This window comes from Protopterus annectens, chromosome 9.part0, assembly GCF_019279795.1.
Source record: "Protopterus annectens isolate FY-2018-M chromosome 9.part0, PAN1.0, whole genome shotgun sequence".
In the NCBI taxonomy this organism is placed as follows: Eukaryota; Metazoa; Chordata; order Ceratodontiformes; family Protopteridae; genus Protopterus; species Protopterus annectens.
Genome location: NC_056743.1, coordinates 326,635,722 through 326,660,386, shown reverse-complemented (window position 1 = coordinate 326,660,386; position 24,665 = coordinate 326,635,722). Strand labels below are relative to the sequence as shown.

The 24,665-nt window shown below is 38.7% G+C and overlaps 1 protein-coding gene across 1 annotated transcript in view; it reads left to right on the top strand.

Moving 5' to 3' along the window:
- Positions 1-24,665, top strand: part of CAMKK1 (calcium/calmodulin dependent protein kinase kinase 1) — a 1,557,316-nt gene that overhangs the window by 1,370,358 nt on the left and 162,293 nt on the right. The window contains exon 13 of the mRNA XM_044082102.1: positions 4,674-4,802. Within this exon, the coding sequence (XP_043938037.1) occupies positions 4,674-4,802 (129 nt within the window). The remainder of the gene's footprint in view (positions 1-4,673; positions 4,803-24,665) is intronic.

The window sequence follows — 24,665 nt, the reverse complement described above, 5'->3', positions numbered from 1 at the left end:
AGAGTCAGGTAGCCAGATTAAGTCATTCTGCCAGCCCTCTTGGAAATGATATTTAGATATTAAAAAGAGAAATCTCAATGTATTAAGTATCCTGTTTTGGGGAATCTGACTAGAAAGATCCTCACCCACAGCATCTCAGTAACTTATCTAGGAAAAGGTAATTCTTTTAGATTAGTCAGGAATATAGTGAAGCTTAGTTTAGAGTGTGTTTTTCTTTATTTGTATGAATCTGTCCATCACTGTTAATTTCAGTATTTTCTGTGATTTGAACTCTGTGGTTTACTGTAAATATATATTCAATATTGTCATGCTCTTTTATTATTAAATATATTTAACTTTTATTGTGGCTGGTCCTTGTAGAAAATATCTTACCTTTGAGAGTACTTATATTTTTTTTGTGATACTGTGTGGGTCACTCTAGAAGACCTAGCCATCAGCTACTACCTTTTGTATTATTATTATTATTATTATTATTATTATTATTATTATTATTATTATTATTACACAGTACAATTGGACACCCTCTGTTAAGGGCCTTAGTGTAGCTGATTGTAACAGTGATAGCTACCTTATAGTCTGGGTAGAAGGTGGCATAGCTAGTAAACCTGTGCCAGCCTTTCCCAGGTGTGTGTGTGTGTGTGTGTGTGTGTGTGTGTGTGTGTGTGTGTGTGTGTGTGTGTAAATCAAATCTCAAAGTGCGTGTGCATCAGCTACTTGGGGCAGGGACATGAAACACTGGGTTCACAGAGAGGGTGCTGGAGAACTTGGCTTGGACACTCGGCTGAGGACCCAACCCTACAGCTGTACCAGTGGGGAGTAATATTGGGGACCTGGAGGGAGATATAGAGACATCCAGACCCTGGGCTAAGTGTGTTCCCTGTCTGCTATTAAGAGAAAGTGTGCTTGATGCAGGGAGGTCTGCATCTGGAAATATTGAGTGTATCCATTCATATTCCAAGTGCACGTCCCTCTCCAGTGTCAGTGTTGAGGATTCAGGCTCCTTGATTAGTGGCCCATCATGGGGACATCACATATTGGTGGCAGTGGTGGCCATCACATAGTGGTAGTAGTTGTGCGCATCACAAAATGTCACTATCATGCTGTAGAGACCTTGCCCAGGGCAGCTGCCACTGGTTCTGTCCTCTGCAGGTATACACGGTTGCACAATCAACCCATGCCTAAGGACTTTAAAGCAAAAATTATAGATTCCTCTTTAGACAAAAAACTCCTGTTTGGACTTCAAGCAGCCAAACTTTTCAAAATCCTTTAAGAACAGGTAAAAACCATGAAGGACTGCAGACAGCTTCCATTAACCTTTATACCCAGTTACCAAAGGAATTACTCAACAACCCACCACTGTTGTTAGAAGCGATCCTAGGCACACCCCTGGCCCCTCCAATCTCAAAAATGCTCACCCAGTCAGTCAACACTGGGACCTAAATATGGCCTGTGACTTGAATAGGATGTGCTGGAGGAAAACATTTGTATCCCACCACTGCCGCATCTTTGGAATAGGCTGCCAATTCATGTAAAGCAGAGCACCTCTATGACACTGTTCAAAACGGTCGTGGATGAGTGGATGGGGCACCATAAATTCTTACCAGGGGTAATGCCCACAACCCTCCTGGACATGGGCATTCATAACTAAATGCAATCTTGGGTATTGACTAGAGTATCTATGGTATTACATTGGGATGAAAAGCTAGGCTTGAAATGACCTTCGGTCCGATAGCCTAGTAACCACTTATGATCCTATGAGCCTATGAAAAGATTACCACAGACCAGCAAGCATTTTCTGGTATAAAAAAGGGTACACCATGTCCTTGATGGAATCCCTCCTCTAAATGGCATGCCACATCCTCCCCACAACCAGATCCACCTGCTTCCACTCGTCCTATGGGAATTGGAGGTACGAGGCACAATAGAACCAGTACCCCAGGAATTTGTGGGAAAAGGCTTTTACTTCAGAATTTTCCTCGTACCGAGGAAAGAAGGCAATGGACACCCATACTAGATCCCTGTTAAACTCTTTTCTGAAAGTGCCAATTTTAGTGTGTGTGTGTGTGTGTGTGTGTGTGTGTGTGTGTGTGTGTGTGTGTGAGTGTAAACTGTTGTGATTTGACATTGTTGTTGATGGTAGTTTAAGGAGTGTAGCTAAAGATTGGTCTACAAGGTATACTAGATGCTTGTTTATTTGTTTATTTCTTTTAATCATATCCCTCAACTCGGGTCTGTCCGAACAGAGGATTAAGGCTACAAACTGTTAGAGATGTTTTCTGTACAACAGGGATGGATTCCCTGAGCTTGCATTTGTCTGCTCTGTCACTCTGAGCAAGCCCAGACATGCTTCTGGATTGAGTTTGAAAAGGATGCATGTAGATCAGTGGTATACCTAGTTGAAACATAAAAATAAAATAAATAAAATAAAATGCTTTCAGGATATACACATACACATACATCACATACATTTACACATATAGATGAACAATATACATATATACTCACACACACACACACACACACACACACACACACGCATGTGTGTATGTATATATATATATATATATATATATATATATATATATATATATATGTACTTACCTTTATCGAATGGCAGTAATGACAACACCGAATGATCGACATTATGCACATTGACACTCTATTTATGTGCCAAGCATCACTTTCTTTGCATGTAAAACATTTACCATAAAAGCCAAAAGAAAACATCTTTTTTGCAGGGGTCTAGCCCCCTGTGGCCCCATATCCCCTGCTAATTATATATTCTAACTCCAAGATCTTTACTAGGAAAGCTCACTCAGACTCTGCCACAGATTGCTGTGAGAGAAAGGCTTGTTTTTCTTTTCTTGTATTTTGTATTGCTTTATTGCTTTCTATTTTGTATAGTGTGGTTTATTGTCTTTACTCCGTCTTTTACCTGTATTCTGCTTTTAATTGCATGTTTAAATTAAGGAAGAGACCATGGCTGTGTCTGTTGTGAGTCACACAGAAATTAGAACATGTCAATGAATGTTAATTACCTGTGAATTGAGGATGGAACTAGAAACTTAACCTTCTATTTAAGGGGTAAAATAAAACATTTCAAGGTTTTACTGGAAAAGCTCATTCATTCTCTGTCATAGATTGCTGTGAGGGAAAGATTAGTTTTTTTTTTTGCTTTATTGTATTTTGTGTTGCTGCATTGCCTTCTGTTTTCTATAATGTGGTTTATTTTCCTTACGCTGTCTTTTACTTGTATTCTCCTTTAAATTGCATATTTAAACTAGGAAAGAGATACAACTGTGTCTCTTGTGAGTCACAAGGAAATTAAATGAAAAGCTCTGGCATTCCTAATGCCAATCAGGTTGTCAGTAGTACACACACTGCACCTATCAAATGCAGTTCAAACAGACACTTAGACTCACATACAACCTTCCTAAACTCCAAAGACCTTCTAGATGAAGTGCGCAAATGTTGTATACATTGATACAGGAAAAAATAAATGACAGAATTATGCTTATGTGTATTCTATAATGCTTCTTGTCTGGGGATCTCGTTGTCTGTCTTGTTCTTATATCAGACTGGATGACTAGTGAAACGATTTATTGCATAACTGTGACTGTTCCTTGTACGAGGTTATTAGTGATCTTTTCACTGGCAGAGATTAGTTTCAACAACCTAACTTGCCAAAAATGAAAAGCAAGTCATACATATGAGGCAGAATACTAGGTACTTACAATGTATGGCTGAACATATGTGGCACACAGGATGTGCAAAAGATCCGTTCACCATTTTATTGGTTCTAAATCTGTTTTATTTGGTAGTGGGGTATTCTTGCATAACTCTCTGACCTCACAAGTATTTATACAGTCTTGCATGTACTCACAGTGGAGGAAAATGCATATTTGTACAGTTTTACCAGGTTGCTGTATACTGATCATCTCCTTTCCTGGGCTGAACATGTGTATTTTATTTATCAAGAGCTACTATGAATGTGACCAGGCCATCTCTGTTTTGCTATAATTTACCCTTGACTTTCTCAAAAAAACACAAATTGCCACATGATGAGACCATGAAAACACATTCCTTTACTCTGTGATTAGATGTTGGGTCAGATGCTGAAAGTCCAGTTATTGGTATGTCATGGTATCCTTTGAACAGAGCATTTTCATTTTAATCTGTCATTATCCCATCCATGGAGCATTGCCCATGGATGTGTAGGAGACTACAGAATATTACATATACTTCCACTGTCTCTTTTCATAGCCTACATGGCTGAGCATGTACACTGTATAGGTGGCCGTGTTTATAGGGGTTCTTTGCCAAGATTTTCCAAGATCATCTACCCTGGGGAGAAGTATAGTATATTAGATGCCTATCCAGCCCAGTCTGATAATTTAAAAAGTGGTCTTGAGAACTCTGTTCACTGTTAGCAGATGCAGATATCTTGGCTATAAGCTGCTATACTCGCTGCAGTTTGACTGTTCATGGCTGTATTAAATACAGCATTACAAATGTTCAGCATAGCATTTCACTCCCATAAATTTTGCCTTGCAGTTTATTCATACTATATTTGGATCACTAAGTACATTGTATATCAGTTTTCTGAAGTTACTTTTCATGTTTAGCTGTTAGCTTAGTTTAATCTACATTTCCCTTATTTTTCTTCTCCCAAGTCACATGTGTGGGTCACACAGAATGGAACAGAGCCACTGCCTTTGGAGGAAGAGCATTGCACAGCCGTAGAGGTGACAGAGGAGGAAATCCAAAATTCAGTGAAGCTTATCCCAAGCCTGTCAACTGTGGTAAGCAGAACCATCCATTTACAATTTCTAACCTTAGATTCATTAAAATTTTGTTTTTTGCTAGTAGTAATCCCCAAGCTTTGTTTAGAAAGTGCTACAGAATTTAAAGCTCTACAAAGTAACTCTTTGTAACTCTGAAATATTGTGAGGGTGATCTTTAGTTACAAAGTAAGAAGGCGTGACACTTACCTTCCTTAATTATATATCATCTTATGAAGTACAAGTGTTACTGAAAATATTTTAGTCATCCTTTCCTGTTAAACACTAATATTTTTTTTCCTTGAGCTAGTCTGCATTCTTTGCTGAAGCTGCTTTTTTATCTACAATGATGTAAATGTCCATACTTTCCAATGAACAGGAGTAATTTAACAGCTGCCAGTTTGATATAATCTGTAATGAATGGTCGATTAGATAGTCTTAAAAAAGGAGCATAATTTTAATTATTTATTTGTTTTGGTTGGTTGGTTGGTGTCCCTTCATCAGTTGGGTTAAAGCACTGATCCATCTGGACCATTTTAGGTTCAGCCTGAGAAGAACAAGAAATGCAAGATGATTCCAGTACAACCATCACAGAGAATGGTTTATAAAAATGCTAAATAATTTCAATGCTAGAACATGCAGTGCAGAGAAAAGTAAATACAGGGCAATGAATATGGAAAACATTGACAGAGTATTTGTAATGCATACACTTGCCAACAGCATATGAGGAGGGCATGTATAGCTATGAGTAATAGAATGAAGGAGATATGTTAAATGAAAGTAACAGAGCAGTAAGATTTATTTAGTGGGAAAGGAGTACTGATGCAGGCAAAGAAGACGCTGACCTTAAAAGAATTTAAAATGCTTATAGTAGATTTAAAGTGAAGCAAAGCTGCAGAACACAGGAATGGTTGGAAAAATTGGCTTTAAATGCAGTTGATTTGTTTGTGGTATTTTTAAGTTGTAGTAATGATACAGAACATGAAGAGGTTAGAGAAAGTGTCATTAGTATCTGTATTTTAAATGATGCTGCCACTATTAAAATGTTGACAAATGGTCAGAAAAGGAAGAGACTGATTCCTATATGCAGGGAGCCAGTATAGAAAAAACTGTGGTCAGTAAAATGGAGATTGTTTCAGAGAATTAGTAAAGGGGGGGGGTGACTGTGATTTCAGGTTACATATGGCCATACATTTTATTATCCTGACAGCAAAGAAGAGAAAAGTGTGAAGATTTATAGGTTAGGGGTGCTGCTAATAATGTACACCTTTACCTTATTTGTAGCCTAATTAGTTTAGCTGGCAGCATGCAGTGATGTTCCCTTTCAGGGGCCAGAGCAATAAATCTACAAATGCTGTGTGGTGGCTTGCACAGGTATTTTTTTGGTTGATGATACTATAGTGAGTAGATGATATTCAAGATGGGCAAAAGTGCTCTATCTTTGGCTGGTTGGGAAAGGAAGTGGGAATTTTTTTTCACCAAAATAGTAGTCTGATTATTTTGATGGAGTTAATTTGATTCAGAACTGGAATTTAAGATTGCAGTCTAATCACATTCTAAGGGCAGCCGCGGTGGTGCAGCAGTTAGCGTTGTCGCCTCATAGCAAGAGGTTCTCCGGTTTGATCCTCGGCTGGGGTGCCTTCTGTGCGGAGTCTGCATATCCTCCCTGTGGCCTCGTGGGTTTCCTCCAGGTGCTCCGGTTTCCTCCTACATCCCAAAGACATGCTGTAGGTGGATTGGACATTCTAAATTGGCCCTAGGCATGAGTGCGTGTGTGTGTGTGTGTGTGTGTGTGTGTGTGTGTGTATGTGTATGTGTGTGTGTGTGTGTGTGTGTGTGTGTGTGTGTGTGTGTGTGTGTGTGTGCCTTCTGTGGAAGGTTGGGTGCTGGGCTGGCAACTCGACACTGTAAACCTCCACTGCCAATCATGAGCGGACAGGTGATCCGCTGTGGTGACCCCTAACTGGGAAAAAGCCGAAAGAAAAAGAAAAGTCTAATCGCATTCTAAGAACTATGAGGTAATTTCTGTGGGATATATGCTGGTTGTTTTAGCACAAATAAATTCATTTTATTGCAATTTGGACAAAGCAATTTGATGTTTTTTATCCCTGTCACATAGAGGTGTTTTAGATAGTTTTTGTAGCTGTCATGGTAACCTAAATGGAATCGTTGTTGCACAATATGTCCTGGCTTTTGTCTTGTCCCAACAATCACTGTTGTTTTGGTTTTCTTAGTGTTTAAAATGAGATTGTTTTGCTGCAGCCACTTTAAAAAGTTGTGTGAGATTCTCATGTACCTCTTTTTTGATGGTGGAGTGAGAGACATTGTCCCTTTATATAACCATTTCAGCTTACAGAATAATTAGGAGTTGTGGGAGGTCTGTTAGGAAGTTTCTTAATAAGCAAAGATAGTAGTAGTGGGATAATGTTAATCCCAATGGAACACCTTTGTCTAGAGTCAGGGGATAAATATGTACAAGACTTGAATTTGTACTCTAAAATATCTGTTACATAGAAAGTTCTTGAACCAAGGTGGGACTTGTCTGCTTACTCATATTATAAATAGGGAGCTGAGCTGGACTGTGATCTGCTTGGTCAAAGGCCTTGGTTATATCAATGAGTGTTGATCCAGACAGGAGGCATTTATACATATTTCAAAGCATACAATTTCTGAGGGTATAAAGGGCTATCACAGTGCTTTTTCCTAACCAAAACCTGTGCTGATAATGGTGAGATGTTCTGTGCTTTTTAGTGTGCTCTGTGAACTGGGGAAGTGCTAGCTTTACAAAAGACTTAACAAGAGTGGAGAGTATGGCTATTGGTCTGAAATCTATTGTGCTTCATGATATGGAGAGTTTAGAGATAGTTTAACTATGGCTTGTTTGCATTCTGCTGTTATAGTGTTTTTAATGAGGCTGAATTTGGACAAGTGTTATAGGGTGGGTGTAATGTGTTCTTTACAAAATATGGTAAACGAGGAAGGCAGGCCATTAGCTTCTTTGAGTCAATGGGGAGAGAGAAAGAGAGAGAGACAGAATTTGGTCCATGTGGAAGTGTGGTAAATTAATTGAAAATATCTGTTGAAACAGGGTACCAGAGGAATTGATAACAAGTGTCATTGTTCAGTAGATCTTTGTATTGAGATCATCTGCTAATTTGGTTGACTAGGTTACAGAGATGGGTTTGATTAATTTGGAAGGGGGTCTGAGGTATGTGTAGGTAACTATCTTTCTACCTTTTGGAGGCCTTTTTTGAGCAAGATTCTCTAGAAGAATGAATTTCTTTTTGTTTTCTGCAGATGAGGAATGTTTCCATTGATGACAGGCTGCATCTCTAACTATGAGTAAGTCTTTCAGTTCCTTTGTGAGCTACTGAGTTTATTTTTAAGAAGCCTAATGTTGGGAAAGTGTTTCCCTTGTAGATGAAATAATGCATTTGTCAGTGTAGTTGCTAACTGTGTAGGATTGTCATTACTTAGGAAGATCTCAGGGAACTAGTTTTTTGTGAGTTCATTTTTATTTATTTATTCATTTGTTTGTTTATTTACTTATTTATTTATTTTATTTGCTTACCAGGCTAGTGCACTGATCACAATGGACCATTTGCAAGCGCAATCTGGACGAGTAGGAGCATATAAGAAATTAACAAAAAGATACAATGATATGCTCAAAATATATACATATTCACATATTCTGGAATATGCTACAACATTTAGTTCAAAAAGCTGTTTGCAATGGCAAAACATGGATGGAAAAATGAAATTGTCCTTAGCAGAGCTTTTTGGATAAGATGTAGCTGTAATGAATGAAGTGGCCTATGTTACAGGGATAGCAGCATATCATTATACATAAAGGTATGAAGAGAGGTGTTATGGGTCTGTTATTGTCTGTTATGCTCCAGTTCTCAATGATGGCCCTGTGGGTTTCTTTATGGTATGTTGTAAATGTAATGGTCATGCTTCTTTTTCTGGCCTCTGTTTTAGGGTGAAGGTAGGTTATTTTGAAGTTGTTGTGCCATCTGCTGACTGTGTCCATCAGGAAGGGGTATTCTGTTATTTTCATGTTTATTATTGGTTCCATAATGTTATTGCTTATTCTGCTTTCATAATCCCTAGATAGAAAATCTTTTGTGAGCTCATTTAGGTTGTGTAGAAAGTCCATAAGTTCTTTTCAGACCATTGTGATGTGTATGCCCTGTGACTTTGATACTGTGTTTGGCTATCTGGGGATGCCAGATAGCATATGCAGCAGTAGGTTCATCCTTGTAGGTTTCTGGAATAGATTGTTGGAGAGGTACGCTGTTTCAATATTCTTGCAGACATTTAGATCTAGAAAACATACAGGATCCTGGCTGTGTCTCATGATAAATTTCAGGAAGGATGTTGAGCTCCCTGTATGGGAGTGGAAGTCTTTCAGCTATTCTTATCTCAATTCCAAACAATGAAAATGCCATCAATGAGATGTAGAGAACAAGCCATATGTTGGTAAAATATCAACTGTAAATCACAACTGCTTCTCATTTTTCTAAAGCAACATTAGCCAAGCTTGGCTATCACATACCGATTCCTCTGGTCTTTTGGTACAATCTGTCATTAAATTTGAAGAAATTGTTTTCCAATAATAGCTGGAATAGTTCTGTATTCAGCTCTGTTTCACCAGGAATGGCCCCAGTATTTGGTTAGTGACTCCTCTACTGCTTTCATGCAGTAGTTGTGTGGTAAAATTGTGTAGAGAACTTCTGCATCATTTGTGACAAGCCAAGTTTCAGAGTGTATCCTGACATCTTTGATTTTCTGAAGAAAGTTAATAGTGTCCACCATGTATGATCTGGCTCTAGCTAGAAGGGGTTTTATTGGAACCTGAGAGTAAATGGATATGGGCTCATTAACTGAGCTTCCACCTCTAAAATGGGCATGTATGGGAGATCCACTAAGTACATGTGGGGCATTGGGATACCGAAGAAGGTAGGAACAGTGGTGAGGAAATCATTTTATGTTGCACAACTTAAAAGTAAGGGTATGGCATCTAGGTCCAAAGAGGTCATTATCCCATTATACTCTGCCCTTATCAGACCATTCATAGAGTACATTGCTGCCTTTGGTAGGTACCTGAGCAGGCATAAGCAGCAAATAGACTGACCTCAGATGTTCCTTACAAAAAGAATTCAAGGCGTAGCAAACTTGCCTTATGCAGAGCACCTTAAAGCCCTTTCCCTCTACTCAGTCTGCTGTAGATTGCTGAGGGATGATCTCTGCCTGGCTTAAAAGGCATCTACAAACTCCACACTTAGGAGTCTTCTTCATATTCGTAAGTCAAGCAGTACCAAAAGTATACTGTCTAGGGACCTGAATTTTGTCTGTGAGTTAAACAGAACATGGTGGAGAGACAGACTGCCCCTCCTATAGAACAGTCTTCCCATCCATGTGAAGCTGAGTTCATCCATTACATGGTTTAAGTGCAACCTAGACCAGTGGTTTGGGAATAGGAAATTTACACCAGGCCTGGCAACCATGTCCCTTATGGACAGGTGTAGATTATAAATGCCTGGCTCTCAATGTCCTATTCAGATGTAGGACATAATTATTCCTTAAAGAAAAGTTAGCTAGGCTTAGAAAGCCCCCCCTGGGTTGTTCGCCTAGTAACAATCTATGAATCTATGAATTCAAGGCATTGTGGATGGCATCATATGCATTTGTGATTGTCATGTAACCCACTATCTTGTAAATACCTGGGTTGTCAAGCGTGCTGTCAGTTTTCCGTGTCTGTAGTTAAAATACCTTTGCCTTTATCAGCTTTCATTACTCTCTGTCCCTGTCTGTTCTAATTCTGACTACAGCTTGTAACTGTTCTCTGTTTAATTTGTATTTCGAATATCAGCTTTGCACTTGACTTCGAAGGATCTGGTGTATTGGGGGGGGGGGGGGCAGAAGAAGGCACTTGGGTTTTATTTTCATTTTCTGCCCAGGGCATAGTTGGGACTGACTTCATTGGTGTTGCTCCTCTGTAACAGTATTTATAGTGTCATCATCATTATAGAGAGTTTAACAACTGGATCTGAAAAAGTCTACAAGGATGACAGAACTTATCCAAACCTATCCAATCCAAAACCTGTAAAAGGAATGATCTGCAGTCAGTCTCTTTTTTCAAGACTGAGGATTTAGACTTGGATTTATTATGTTTTAGAAATAAAATTATTTAGATGAAGGGATTGCCCTATATACTTGGACTCCTGACACCCCTGTATTGTATTGGAATTTTGGTTTGTCCTGATGCATACTCCCTGTATAAGGCCAGACTGGATTGGAATTACTGGTGTCCACACTGTGGGTGACTTTGATCATTAAAGTGGAAAGTATTGAGAGAGGAAGATATTGTAAAGTAGCAACTGGCTTGGGTAGTTTTGGAATAGGAGTGACTATAACTGATTTTCATATTAGAGGCATAATCTTATTAGTTAAACAGACGTTGTACAAGTGATTGAGAGAGTTGGAGAGAAAGTCCTCCTTACAAAGGTGAATGAACCAAGGGGCTACGCTATCTGAGCCCTGGGGGAGTGTCTGTTTGCATTTCTGTCCCTTTAGTTCTAATCTTTTTGCTGTGGAATAGTGGAATGTAAAGGAAGAGACAGTGGCTGTGGGAGTGATAGGTTTGTGTTGTTGATATGCGTCAGGTTGCTGAATTCACTACGAAGTTAGCATATGAGAATTTTTTGTGGTGGTGGTAGACAGGTTCAGGGGAGTGGAGTTGTGCTGAGTTTTTTTTTGACCAGTCAACAAGTTGATTTCTCTACAGAATCTTTTGGGTTTGGCTCAGGTTTTTTGTTTTTTCTAGGGGCACAGAAGACATAACAGCAAACGAAAACACAATCCTGGAACCTGAAATAAACACAAAACCAAAATAAAATACAAATGAGCCTGAACCGGCTAAGCAACCAAATGAGGCAAGAGAAAACCATTTGTATTTTATTTTGTTTTTTTGTTTGTTTTTCTTTATGTATTTAGGGATAAAGGAGACAGTTTTTATGAGTTCATTTTTAAGGCTGAGTTTTTTTTATTTTTATGTATTTATTCATTTTTTTTTGCTGTGAATGTTATAGAGCAGTGGTCATTATGGGATGGAAGAAGGATGTCAGAGTCAGTGATTTTGTTTGATCTGTTTGTTACTAACAGGTAATGAAAGGAGTGTTTTCCCGACTTAAACTTGGGTCTGGGCTGTTGAATTATTTGGAGAGGGGCAGGACTTCAAGGCAGTTTGCTGTAACTGTGCTGGAAGGGCAGAAAATGTTCAGGTTAAAGTTACTTAGTATAATAATATATTGGTAAAAAGCTATGAGTTGCAGAATCTAATATTTAAGTACCTAGAAGCTAGGTAAGTCAGAAGTAAGTTAAACACAACCAAAGCTGGGCTTTCTGATGCCCTTCTCAACCAGAGTTGATAAGCAAAAAAAAAAAGCTCTTCTGTTCAGGAACTGTATTTAATAAGTAGCTTGCTATACCACATACACAACCACACATACATACGAAGTGCTTCAGCACTTCAGCTATTACAGAAAATACAGTGTCAGCATTCATATCTGCCATTCACACCACCTAACACCTTGCTTCCACTTTGCCCTACCCTAGCTGTGCCTCTCATGGTAAATGGTAACTGGTATTAGACTGCTGGTGTTGTTTGTATTCAGGAATAGCTGGGTGGGGAAAAGTCATTTTGAGAAGAGCTTTAGAGGAGGATTATGTTACCTTTTTCAACTCTACTCCCTGGGTGGTACTTCCATGGAACAAGGTGTTGGTTAAGCTTGGGTATGCAAGTTTGCACTCATACCTCAGTAGTGCAGATCATATCATAGTTATGGGTAGTGAGAAATGCATATGTTAGCCCAAGCGTGTTTAACAGGCTTCCTCTGTACACAGGGCAGTGTCTAGTTGTTGTTTTTGGCTTGTAGGAAGGAATCTGTAAATGGACTAGGGAGATGGTTATCCTGAGTTTGTTAGTTTGATAAAGTTTAGTCTATAATGTATTAGTCTGGCAGGTGCGGTGAGGATTAAGGCTATGAACTGTTAATGAGGTGCTTCCTGTGGTACTGAATTTGATTTCCTCAGCTTTCATTTGCCTGCTATGTGACCTTGATTAAGTCACTTAACCAGACAGTGCTTTGGGACAATTGGGAAAACTGGGCTGCACTCTACAGTGGTCAGCTGGAACTCATAACTAGTAACTTCCTGTGAACCTATGCTTCTACATGACTATGAATTAGGAAGATATTCATGAATGATATAAGAGTGTAAAACTGGGACTGAATTTGAGAAACTTGGCAAAGGTAGGGAGGTGGTGAGTGCTTTTCCTTTCTGTTGGACTTTGTGGGATGGGAGGGATTATTTAGGTTCTTTTGGTTACGGACTACTGAGTGTGGCATAGGTGAATGTGGCATAGGTGAGTGTGGTATAGTTATGGTTGGTGGATGTTAGGCTGTTGTTGTTGACTTAGGCTAAAGTGGAGGGAATGTGCAGGTGGGGTACAAGTGAGTGTTGGTTGTGGTGGAGGGGAGGTCAAGGATGTACACTTGTAGGAAGATGGTCTGAGAAGATGGTATTATGGGGGATGTAGTGGGTTGGCAAGTTATGAGAGGGCTGCTGTGTGCAACTGATTGAAAATGTGGTCCTGCTGAGTGCGAGAGGGGGCTGGTGGAGAAATGTATGATTGGAGGAGTGATGTATGTAAGGTGAGCACAGAAACTGAAGATGTGACAGTGATGAAGTTGGGAACAGTAAATGTTTCCTCAATGGAAACTGGTCTGGTACAAATAACAGTTTGTATGTAAGATTGGTGTGGGAATTAAAATATCAAGTGCTTGTTTATCTAAATGGTGTGATGCTTAAAGAAGGATAGATAAGTTTGGTGTCATTTGATTTACATAGTTGACTAGCTGACTGAGGGATATTATTTGTACTGTGTGGTAAAGGAAAGATCTTTATTTGAAGTTACCTGTTTTAATTTGTTAAATTTTGTTGGGTGATAGTTAAGCAAAGTGCATACTAGGGTACCTGGGTGTTAGAATACACTGAGATTTTGTTTGGTGAAGAAGGATTTTGACATTGTTTTGTGTTTAGATTATAGACAGTGGAAGGTTTATTTAAGTGGGCTGAGGAAGTGGCATGAAAGTGAGACTGGTTTAGTGGATTTAGGTGTGGTTAAGGGTGGAGTGGATTGGGAATAGAGGTAGAACCCAAGCAAAGCACGCTGTACATCATACACAAATAAAAGTTACAGTCTGCACATGCACAGCACTAATGCATGCTGGGACTGGCTTCACCTTTAAAGGTACAATCCAAGAGTCTAAAATTCTGACCTAAAGAAACTTGACCTGATACCTCCCAGTTGTCACCACCCACGTACCACATCATCATCATCATCAACCCCAGTCCTGGTTTCAGTTTACTTTCTGCAGCCCTGTTTTCATTCCCTCTGGTGAACACAATTAACAATATTCAGTTCCTGTCAAAGCTTTCAGTCCCTGATGACTAGGAAGCAATAATGTTATTACATTTTTGTGTGTGTCTGTGGTGGGCATGGTTAGGCAAGACTCTCAGTGTTTACGATTTATAAACTCATCAAAAAGTTTATTTTAATTGTGCTGGTCTTTATTTCCTTTATTTATTCTGCATAGCGTAATTCCAAGCAGTATAGTCAAAAGAGTACAGTCTAGTGAATTCATACTAAATCGTAGGCTCTTGACGTATTCCCCTTACTCTGTAGTAAAGCACTCTTGGAATTAGTGTGTAAAACTATCACAGGTTCCTGTACTGTACAGACCCCCCCCCCCGACAGTAAAGTTTGGACTTCATTATTTAAAATTATCTATTGTTTGTGTCACACACATGTTTTTTTACAGTAGAAAGAAAATGGCTTCAGAAAGCAACCAGTAGTTTTAAAGTGCATAAAGCACTTTTCGTTTAATAAAATCAAACTTCTTCAGATGCAAACATTCAAGGTACAAGTTTTAGTTAAATAAATTACCAGGAAGTGCTTGAGCCAGTCAGCTCACATGCTGTGATGACATCAGCAACAATAGTTAACCCTTCCTATTCTACACACTATGAAATAATACTGTTTAAAACTAAAACAATGCTGACATCCGTAAACAAGGATGATTGAAGCTATAGTTTGAAAACAATTATTAACAAAGTATGTTAATGGATAATACTTTAAATAACAAAAACAAATGAATATATGAAATAATAAAATTACGGCAGTAGTGTTGTTACCTCACAGCAAGAGGTTCTCTCGTTCGATTCTCGGCTTGGCTTGGGAGTGCCTTCTGTGTGGAGTCTGCATGTCCACCCCGCGGTTGGGTAGCGTTCGAAAGACATGCGTGCATAAATGGGTGTGCCTTTGTTGAAGGTTGGGTGTCGAGCTGGCACCTCGGCGTTTCGTAAAAATCTACTGCCAATCATTAACGGACCGGAGTTCCGCTGTGGCGACCCCTTACCGGGAAAAAGCCAAAAGACAAACAACAACCTATAAAGAATTACTGTAAACATTATTTTAAGAAATTCTACCATGCTAAAAAAATATATGTATATGTACATGAAATACTTCATCTCTACAAAACGGAATCACTTCATATCACTAATGAATACTTAGAATAATATAAGCAATACACTGCTGAAATTCTAAACTACAACCTTTTTTGATACAACATTTCATAATGTCTTCATAGCTAATTGCCTAACCCAGAAAAATAACTCGGCTGGCGGTTCGGGTCATCATAGTTAGCTAAAATTATGCACTGACATCAAGTTAATTTTTTATATAGTAATTTTAGTCACTGTATATGGTACCTAAAATTATTTAGGAAGGAAAATGTGGAGTAGTGCTAAGATGGGAATATTTATCAACAATTATGTATTTAGTGTAAAATCACAAAAAAGTTGTCTCCATCCAGGAAACTAGGCTGGCTTTTTAAAAACTAGCTGTAGTGAAAACTGATTGTTCATGTCTGTTTGAAAGAAACTTCTGCAATATTTGTTGTGTTATGGAGGAGGGGGAGCTTTGTAGTACATATATCCCATAGGCAAGTGGGCAAGAACTTCATCTCTTCTTGATTATAACAAAACTCTGAAGTTGCCAGACCTTCAAGTGAAATATAATACTGTCTGATAAGTAGCTGAGTGGCTTAAGGCTCTGTGCTATTAATGAGATGCTTTCTGCAGTCTAGGGCATAGAGTTTGATTCTTTCTACCTCTGTTTGCATACTGCTTGATTCTGAGCAAGGTTTACTTAACCATACAGGTCATCCCTGTAAAGGGGTACCCATCTCCAGTAGGATTGCTAGGCTAACAAATTAATAAATAAAAAAAAGAATTATTATAATACAAATGAGTTAAAAGTTATACTCAAGTCACTTAGTGTTGACAGGTGATGGAATGCATTTAAAAAATGACATACAGTGAACTCTGGAGTTAGTATTTAAATTAAGGGAAATGTGAGGGCAAAACCTCATACTTCGAGGGTGCCAAGGCTTTTACTTCTGCAATAAGATGTTTTGTCTTTTACAAACAATGTAGAGTGTGATGCATCTAAAATGAGGAACTTAATACTCAGATGTAGGTCATGAAACTTGAGAGCAGTGTTACAATTGTTCTTGATTCATGTATTTAAAGCATTAGACCAGGAGTAAAGGGATACTGGTAAAGTCAGTATGTCATATAACGGAAGAATAGGAATAGTTTAGAAATGGTTTATTTATAGTTATCTGGAACAGTTAAATACATTTTGTATACCTTTTTGTGAATTTGAATTTGTTTACTGAGGTGGATCTTGATCAATTGTGAACAATTTCAGTCTTAGCCCAGGAAATAGAAAGAATAAGAATTATCGTGATTAAAAGAGAGCAAAGATAAAAACACCCTAGACTGTAAGTAAACAGAACGTGAACATTGTCCACATTATATAACAAAGTTTATATATGTATATTGGCTGTATGATGGGGTGGTTACAAGTACAGATCTAGAGCAGGAGGAAGTGGAGATGGTTAAGAACTAGACTAGTGTCACTAACAAGAAAGGCAGGGGTACTGGAAAACATTATATATCACAAATGACAGAAATTTGCAAACTAGTGTGACTAACAAGAAAGGCAGGGGCACTGGAAAACATTATATACCACGAATGACAGAAAGTTCCAGACTAGTGTCACTAACAGGAAAAGCAAGGGCACTGGAAAACATTATATACCACAAATGACAGAAAGTTCCAGACTAGTGTCACTAACAGGAAAGACAAGGCACTGGAAAACATTATATACCACAAATGACAGAAAGTTCCAGACTAGTGTCACTAACAGGAAAGGCAAGGGCACTGGAAAACGTTATATACCACAAATGACAGAAAGTTCCAGACTAGTGTCACTAACAGGAAAGGCAAGGGCACTGGAAAACATTATATACCTCAAATGATTGAAGGTTCCTTTACAAGGTATATCAATTTGTTTCACTTATTATAAGTAACATGGAAGCTGAATATGGATCCAGACTTCTCAGGCATACTGATTCTATGATGTAAAAGAGTTCAAAATAACGTTAAAAGTGTATCTTTCTCTACTAGTGAAGTGATAGAGATGATCACTGCGGAAACTGTTCATGTTTGGTAGAAATGACCATCGATAAGTCAGTGCTGAAAGGATATATTCAACATAATCAGAAGTTTTGTTGCATTTGCTATTGCTGTTTCTTATTTCTTGCTTTTAATGAGACTCAGAACATCTACAGTAATGAATATGCTGAAAAAAAACTAAAGAAAAAAGTCAAATATTTGTTCTAATACTCAGCGTGCCAGCTGGCAATGAAAAAAAAAAAATAACCAGACTGATAAACTGAGATACACCAGGGTAATCAAAGTAAAACCATCTTTTAAGACTGAGTTCTTTCATTTGTACATGATTTAAATCAACCAGACTTCACCAGAATCTTTTAAAAACAGCACCAAATGCTTTATGTAAAGCAATTCAAATGAAAACTGACCCCTCTTCTTTAAAGATAAATGCATACTTATAAAAGTTTAACAGGATATATTTATATTTATACTCATTTACGCATGAGCATACGTAACAATGGGAAGTAAATATGTATACAAATCTGCTGTAAATGATATAAAGTGAATTATAAAGTAATTATATAATAACAAATTATATAAAAGTTTTTTTCTTGCATTTATATAACAAATTGGTATTCCAAACGGTGTCACATTCAAATAGCAACTATCCCCGACCCTGCTTATCTTCCAGAATCACAAAGTTCTCCAATTCAGGATGGTGCTGGTAAGTTGACACATACTGGTGAAGAATGGTAAATCCCGCTATGCAGCTCTGGAATAAATAAGTCCTTTCTTGTTCAAAGGTTATCCAAACAATTGCCACGTTCAAGCATCCAAATATAAATAGTGGACAAAAGGTAGAACTAAAACCAAACTGGACCAAACAGGGCCAGAAGTTTATTAAAACATTAAGCAACACGGTACAAAAATACTGCTTTTTGTCCTTTCACCATATCTTCCAGAATCAGACAAGATCAAGTGTCTGTAAGGTGACATGAAAGTCTCAGCTGCTTTAGTTAATGATGTTGATTCTTCTTGCTGGATGTGTCCATTGATGATCTCCATGGGGTAGCATTGCTGGATGTGTCCATTGATGATCTCCATGAGGTAACATTGCTGGATGTGTCCATTGATGATCTCCATGGGGTAGCATTGCTGGATGTGTCCATTGATGATCTCCATGGGGTAGCATTGCTGGATGTGTCCATTGATGATCTCCGTGGGGTAGCATTGCTGGATTTGTCCATTGATGATCTCCATGGGGTAACATTGCTGGATGTGTCCATTGATGATCTCCATGGGGTAACATTGCTGGATGTGTCCATTGATGATCTCCATGGGGTAGCATTGCTGGATGTGTCCATTGATGATCTCCATGGGGTAGCATTGCTGGATGTGTCCATTGATGATCTCCATGGGGTAGCATTGCTGGATGTGTCCATTGATGATCTCCATGGGGTAACATTGCTGGATGTGTCCATTGATGATCTCCATGGGGTAACATTGCTGGATGTGTCCATTGATGATCTCCATGGGGTAGCATTGCTGGATGTGTCCACTGATGATCTCCATGGGGTAACATTGCTGGATGTGTCCATTGATGATCTCCATGGGGTAACATTGCTGGATGTGTCCATTGATGATCTCCATGGGGTAACATTGCTGGATGTGTCCATTGATGATCTCCATGGGGTAACATTGCTGGATGTGTCCATTGATGATCTCCATGGGGTAGCATTGCTGGATGTGTCCATTGATTATCTCCATGGGGTAGCATTGCTGGATGTGTCCATTGATGACCTCCATGGGGTAGCATTGCTTCCTTGGGGAGTTCTTCATTTTTTGCTTTTTTCTGCCTTCACACTTACTGTGTGTATAGTTGATGCCAGGGTAGGAGGATACATGGAACTGTGCTCACTACTTCCACTCCTAATACAACGATATGTGCCATTAATTAAGTACAGTATGTTGATCTGCATCTGACCTGTACCTTCTGGACAGTGATGCCTTCTTCGGACCACATGCTGTCCAGCTGAAATGCAGCAGGCCTCCTACCACTTGATGCTTCCTTCATAGATGACCCTGTGACATTCCTGAGCCCTTTACTGAACATGAGTCACTGGTGATTTAAATGTATATATGATATCTTCACTCACAGGTTGACTTCCGTTATGTTTTTTTTTTTATATGGACTGTCCTTTTCTCTTTGTCTGTTGTGCCAAATCAATGGCAAAGTTCATGTCTGAAAAGTATCAGCTGTGACCAGTACACCTGAAAAGTTGCTGCGTATGTATATATATATATATATATATATATATATATATATATATATATATATATATATATATATATATAAGAAGCGTAATACTGTGTTTGAGCTGTTTGTTTTGGATCTGTATTGTTTCTGTACATCTTCAGTCAGAATCTGAATTCTACATGAAGTTCCAAACCTATGCATGCCTAGAGCAGTATTGGGGAGCCTGCTTCCTGGAGTAATGCTTTTCTACATCCCTCACAGTAGTCCCACTAGTGGATTTCTAAAACTTAACTCCTACATTTCTAAGCCACTTAGCATGATTTTATCCCTAAAATTGTTTACCAAGTACAATACAATGATAGCAGTTATACTGTAGCATAAAATCCAAGTATTTTTTAGTGGTCCATCCATCTGACTACAAGTTCTTCTGAGGTGAAAGTAGTCCAGGAACCTCATTCTGTACACATTTTTGTGTTCATTCTCTTGTCAGAGATTGTGATTCTATAGATATTCTTTGCTCTCAGTTTGTCCTAGGAAGGATCACAGTCACCTTAGGCCTTTTTGGTTCTCTCATTCTTATAAACAGCACTGGTCCTCTTAGGCACCCTTGGTTTTCCTGACATCTGGCAAAGCTCTTAGTTCATTTCCTCTTCCATCTTCCAGAAATTAATACTGTGCTGATTATAGTGAGGATTATGAGACAGTATTGATGCTACAACCTGGAATCTGTGCACTTACGTGGCAGTGTGTTCTTAAGACATTACTGATGTATACCTTTTATTTCCAAAATATATTTACAAGTACACAGTCATCATATAAATCATCAGTCATCATATTACAGAAGATACATATTCCATCTAAATCTACAACCCCAGTATGTTTCATTTAGATGCAACATCATGTGATTAGATTATATGTCAAGGAATAAAGTGTGTTTTAAATGTCTTAAAAGTTAGTGCATTTAGGGCATTGCCAATTGCCCCACCCTCTCTTGCAAATACATTGAAAATTTCTACAAGACAGTATTTCTTATACTGTCGGAGTTAGTGAACATTAAAATTAAATAAGTCTACCTTTAGGTTAGCTGTAGGGTGAAAATTCTTTAAGTAACACTATTACTTTGGAAAACCAACTAACTGATAATTTAACCACAGTTAACCACAGTGTCTTCAGGGATAATGGCTGATTTTGTGTACCTCGGGAATTCTAATCTCTTTAATTAACTTTTGTTTAACCTTTCATGTGTTTTGTTACCAAAATGTACTTGTAAATGTAAATGCACACACAAGTGGCTCTTGGTTTATTTCTACAAAGCAAAGTACTTTTATGATATAATCTGACTTTTATAAGCTGTTTCTAGTACACTGTTGTTATCTTGAAGTACTTATTGCCTTTCCTTAAGTTTAAGTTTGTTTATGGTAGCATTTCACCCTGGACACTCCTCTACTGTGCTTTTACATTAGGAGGACTGGGATTATTCATCTAGTGGCACTAGGTGTTTACCTGCTTTATCTGAGTTGGGAAGCACATAAAAGGGCTCTAAGTGTAGTTGTTTTATTGGCCAGAGGGCTCACTAGTCAGTTATTTGCATTTCCAGTGATGGTATAAATTCGGCACATTTGCATGGAGCTACTTGCTGTGCCAGTACCCTGTACAGATGCAAACATCTGGAAACATTGCTTATTTTCACTATACTGTGAAAGCTTACTGTGGTATTTATTGTTGTTTTTTTGCACTTCTTTAAAGTTTAAAGTTGCATTTTCAAATTGTTGTAAGGGCTGCTGTTCTGTACTGAAATACATTGTATCTAGTGTTTCTTAGTTAGTATTAGGCATCTGTTTCTGGTTCCATAACACGGGCTCCAAACCAGTCATTTTACATTAAGAGGGTCAATTCTGCAGTCTTGTGACAGAAGAGGGCTGATTTCAACTATATGAGTTGGGAATCGCTGTTGGAAAACTCATTGTGTGCTTACCTGACTGGCTTTAGGGCGTAGTTAAACTTGCTTTTTTCCATTTTTTCCAGTGATATAAGCCTTGTGTTTGCACAAAACTGCTCTTCACTCAGTGGTGGTTACTGGTGCCTTGTATAAACGCAATCAACAGAATTTGAAATTTCCCTATAAAACCCACTTCAGAACTTTATCTCAATCCCACTTAACTCATGGGCAACTAATGTGCATGGTGAGCAGCATTTACACATTTAGTTAGGACTATTTAGGTCTTCCTTACATTATTATAGCATCCAGGATTAGTGCTGCTCAGAGAGCATGTGGTTTGGGTGCTGTGCATCATCACTGGTTAGGATAGCTGCAGATTACACAAAGTAAGCACCCTTCCCTTATCCAGTTACAAACATCTTCCACTCCTATCCCTTTCAGGTACACATTAAGACCTGCAACCATGAATGGGCACTTTCCTGCTCTCTCTGCATCCAGCTTGGTGGATGTGGGCATCCTGAGGCAATGTAACAATTGCCTTATGTACACTGACAACTACATAATTCTCAAACAGACAAATACAGTGTGTGAGAGATATAGTTACACATTGACAATGGAGGCTACAGTCTCACATTCAAACACAAAAAAAACACTAACATGCAGGCCCAAAGATTTATTTGTAAATTCAAATGCCCTGGAGCACCTAGTCTACACTCACACTAAGGGAACAAATAGCCTACATCTGGTACTCACAAATATGGGAGAGTGCTGCACCCCCCCCCCCCAATGTGATGCCCTCACTAGTAAGATCAGATCAGAAAGCAGTCTCCCTTGAAATAAAGGTAAAACAAGTTCCCCCACCTAACCCCAAAAACATTAAGAACATTTCTAAGGTAAATTCCCCCCTATTAAGTGTTGGCATTACTAGTTTTCAAGCTCCACCAAATCCAGAAAACACAGAAACTTTTGCAGAGGCATGTACAAAAGCCCTATATAACCACGTAAACAACCCCATAGAAATGGCAGTACCAGACCAAAATAAACTCAGGTCAAATCACAAAAACAATCCACCCTGGTGGTCCCCTGGTAGTAATAGGTTGTATAACAAAAGAAAGAAAATCCTGTCGAGACATAAGAGAGAATGTACACAATAAGAATAACCATAAGGCATTTTTCAGTTATGTCCACAATCTTAAGGGCAACATCCAAAAATCTGCAGAATTATCTACAGATGTCATCAGCTATACTCAGCCAAACTATATAGCAAATCGGCTGACTGATAAATTCAACTCACATCTCACCTTCCCATCACCCTTAGTTCTTCCCAAGAAATGCCTTCCACCACTCCACCGACAATTATCACTAAAGTTAAAAACACAACTTCAATGGGACCTGTTGATATAGCAGATTGACTCTTCAACAGCTTAAATCAGGACTTATCAGGCCCATTAGTATCTCTGTTTGACAACAGCCTCCAGGTTGGCTTTGTCCTGATACAGTGGAGAACAGCAATAGTCATCCCTCTGCATAAAGGAGGACCATCTACTGACCTGGGAAATTACAGACCCATAAGTTTGACTAGTCTTATATGTAATGCCATGGAAAGAATAATCATGGCTCTGATAAATAATGACATAGGAAATCTCCAAACACTGTACCTGACCCAATTCAGCTTTCTCAAGGGCAGGTTATGCATACTGAATCTAGTGGATTTTTTGAGAAAGTCAGTGCGGTTGTGTATGAGGGTAAAATAGTACATATTAACTATTTCAACCTGGCCAAGGCATTTGACACAATTCCCCACTCAGGTGTTATAAATAAACTCACAAAACTGGGCATAAATCCCTATGTCACCAGATGGATAGCCATTTGGCTCATGGACAGGACATGTGAATTTAAAGTGGATGAGTCCATATCCAGCAAGAGGCCAGTTACTAGAGGTGTACGAGTGGGCTCAGGGCTGGGACTGTTCCTCTTCAGAATATATTTCTCTAAGTAAAGGCTAATGTAGAAGGTCTCTGGATGACAAAGTTTGCTGACAACTGCAATCTCGGGGCAATAACTGAAAACCCCAGCAATGTAGATATCCTTCAGGAGGGTCTACATCAGACAAATGATTGGTGCCAGAGCAATGGCCTAAAACTGAATCTGAAAAAATGTACCATCATAACCTTTAGGAAATCAAATACCCCTGCAAATTACAACATCAGTAGCACACCTCTAAGAGTAGACTCATAGGTGAGAAATCTAGATACACAGATAAGTAGTAGCTTGAACTTTAACAACCATGTGTCCACACTGGTGAAGTCCTTCTATGTGGCACAACTTATAAGTAAAGGTATGACATCCTGATCCAAGAAAATTATAGTCCCACTGTACTCAACCCTCATTAGACCAATAATTGAGTGCAATGCGCCATTTGGCATGTACTTGACTAAGCACTTACAGCAGCCGGAGTGACCTGGCTCCTCACAAAGAAAATCCAGGGTGTAAACAACATGTCCTAAGTGGATAGACTAAAAGCCCTATTCATTTACTCTGTGGCCTACTAACTATTAATAGGTGATCTATGCCTGACCTAGAAGGCACTCACATATCCCACCCTGAAGGAGCTGCTACACATCTACAAGTCAAACAGCATGAGGGTCACCCAATCTAGGGACCTAAACGTAGTCAGAAACTCAAACAAAATACGGTGGAGAGACAGATATGTGTCTCAGAGATTGCCCCTCATTTGGAACAGGCCCCTTCTTCACATTAAGCAGAGCCTTTCCCCTCGCCCTCTTAAAATGTATTTTGGGTCAATTGATGGGAACTCACAAATTCACATCAGGGGTAGAACCTGTGTTTCTTATGGACAGGGACAATCTGTATGATACTTAAGACATAGGTACAAATCCATGACATCTTCTTGTCCCTGGAGCCATTTATATTATGCAAAATCAGGTTGTATTGGTTAGGCTTGTAAGGGATCTTAATCCATTAGCCTAGTAATCTCCTGTGTGTGTGTGTGTGTGTGTGTGTGTGTGTGTGTGTGTGTGTGTGTGTGTGTATCTATATATATATATATATATATATATATATATATATATATATATAT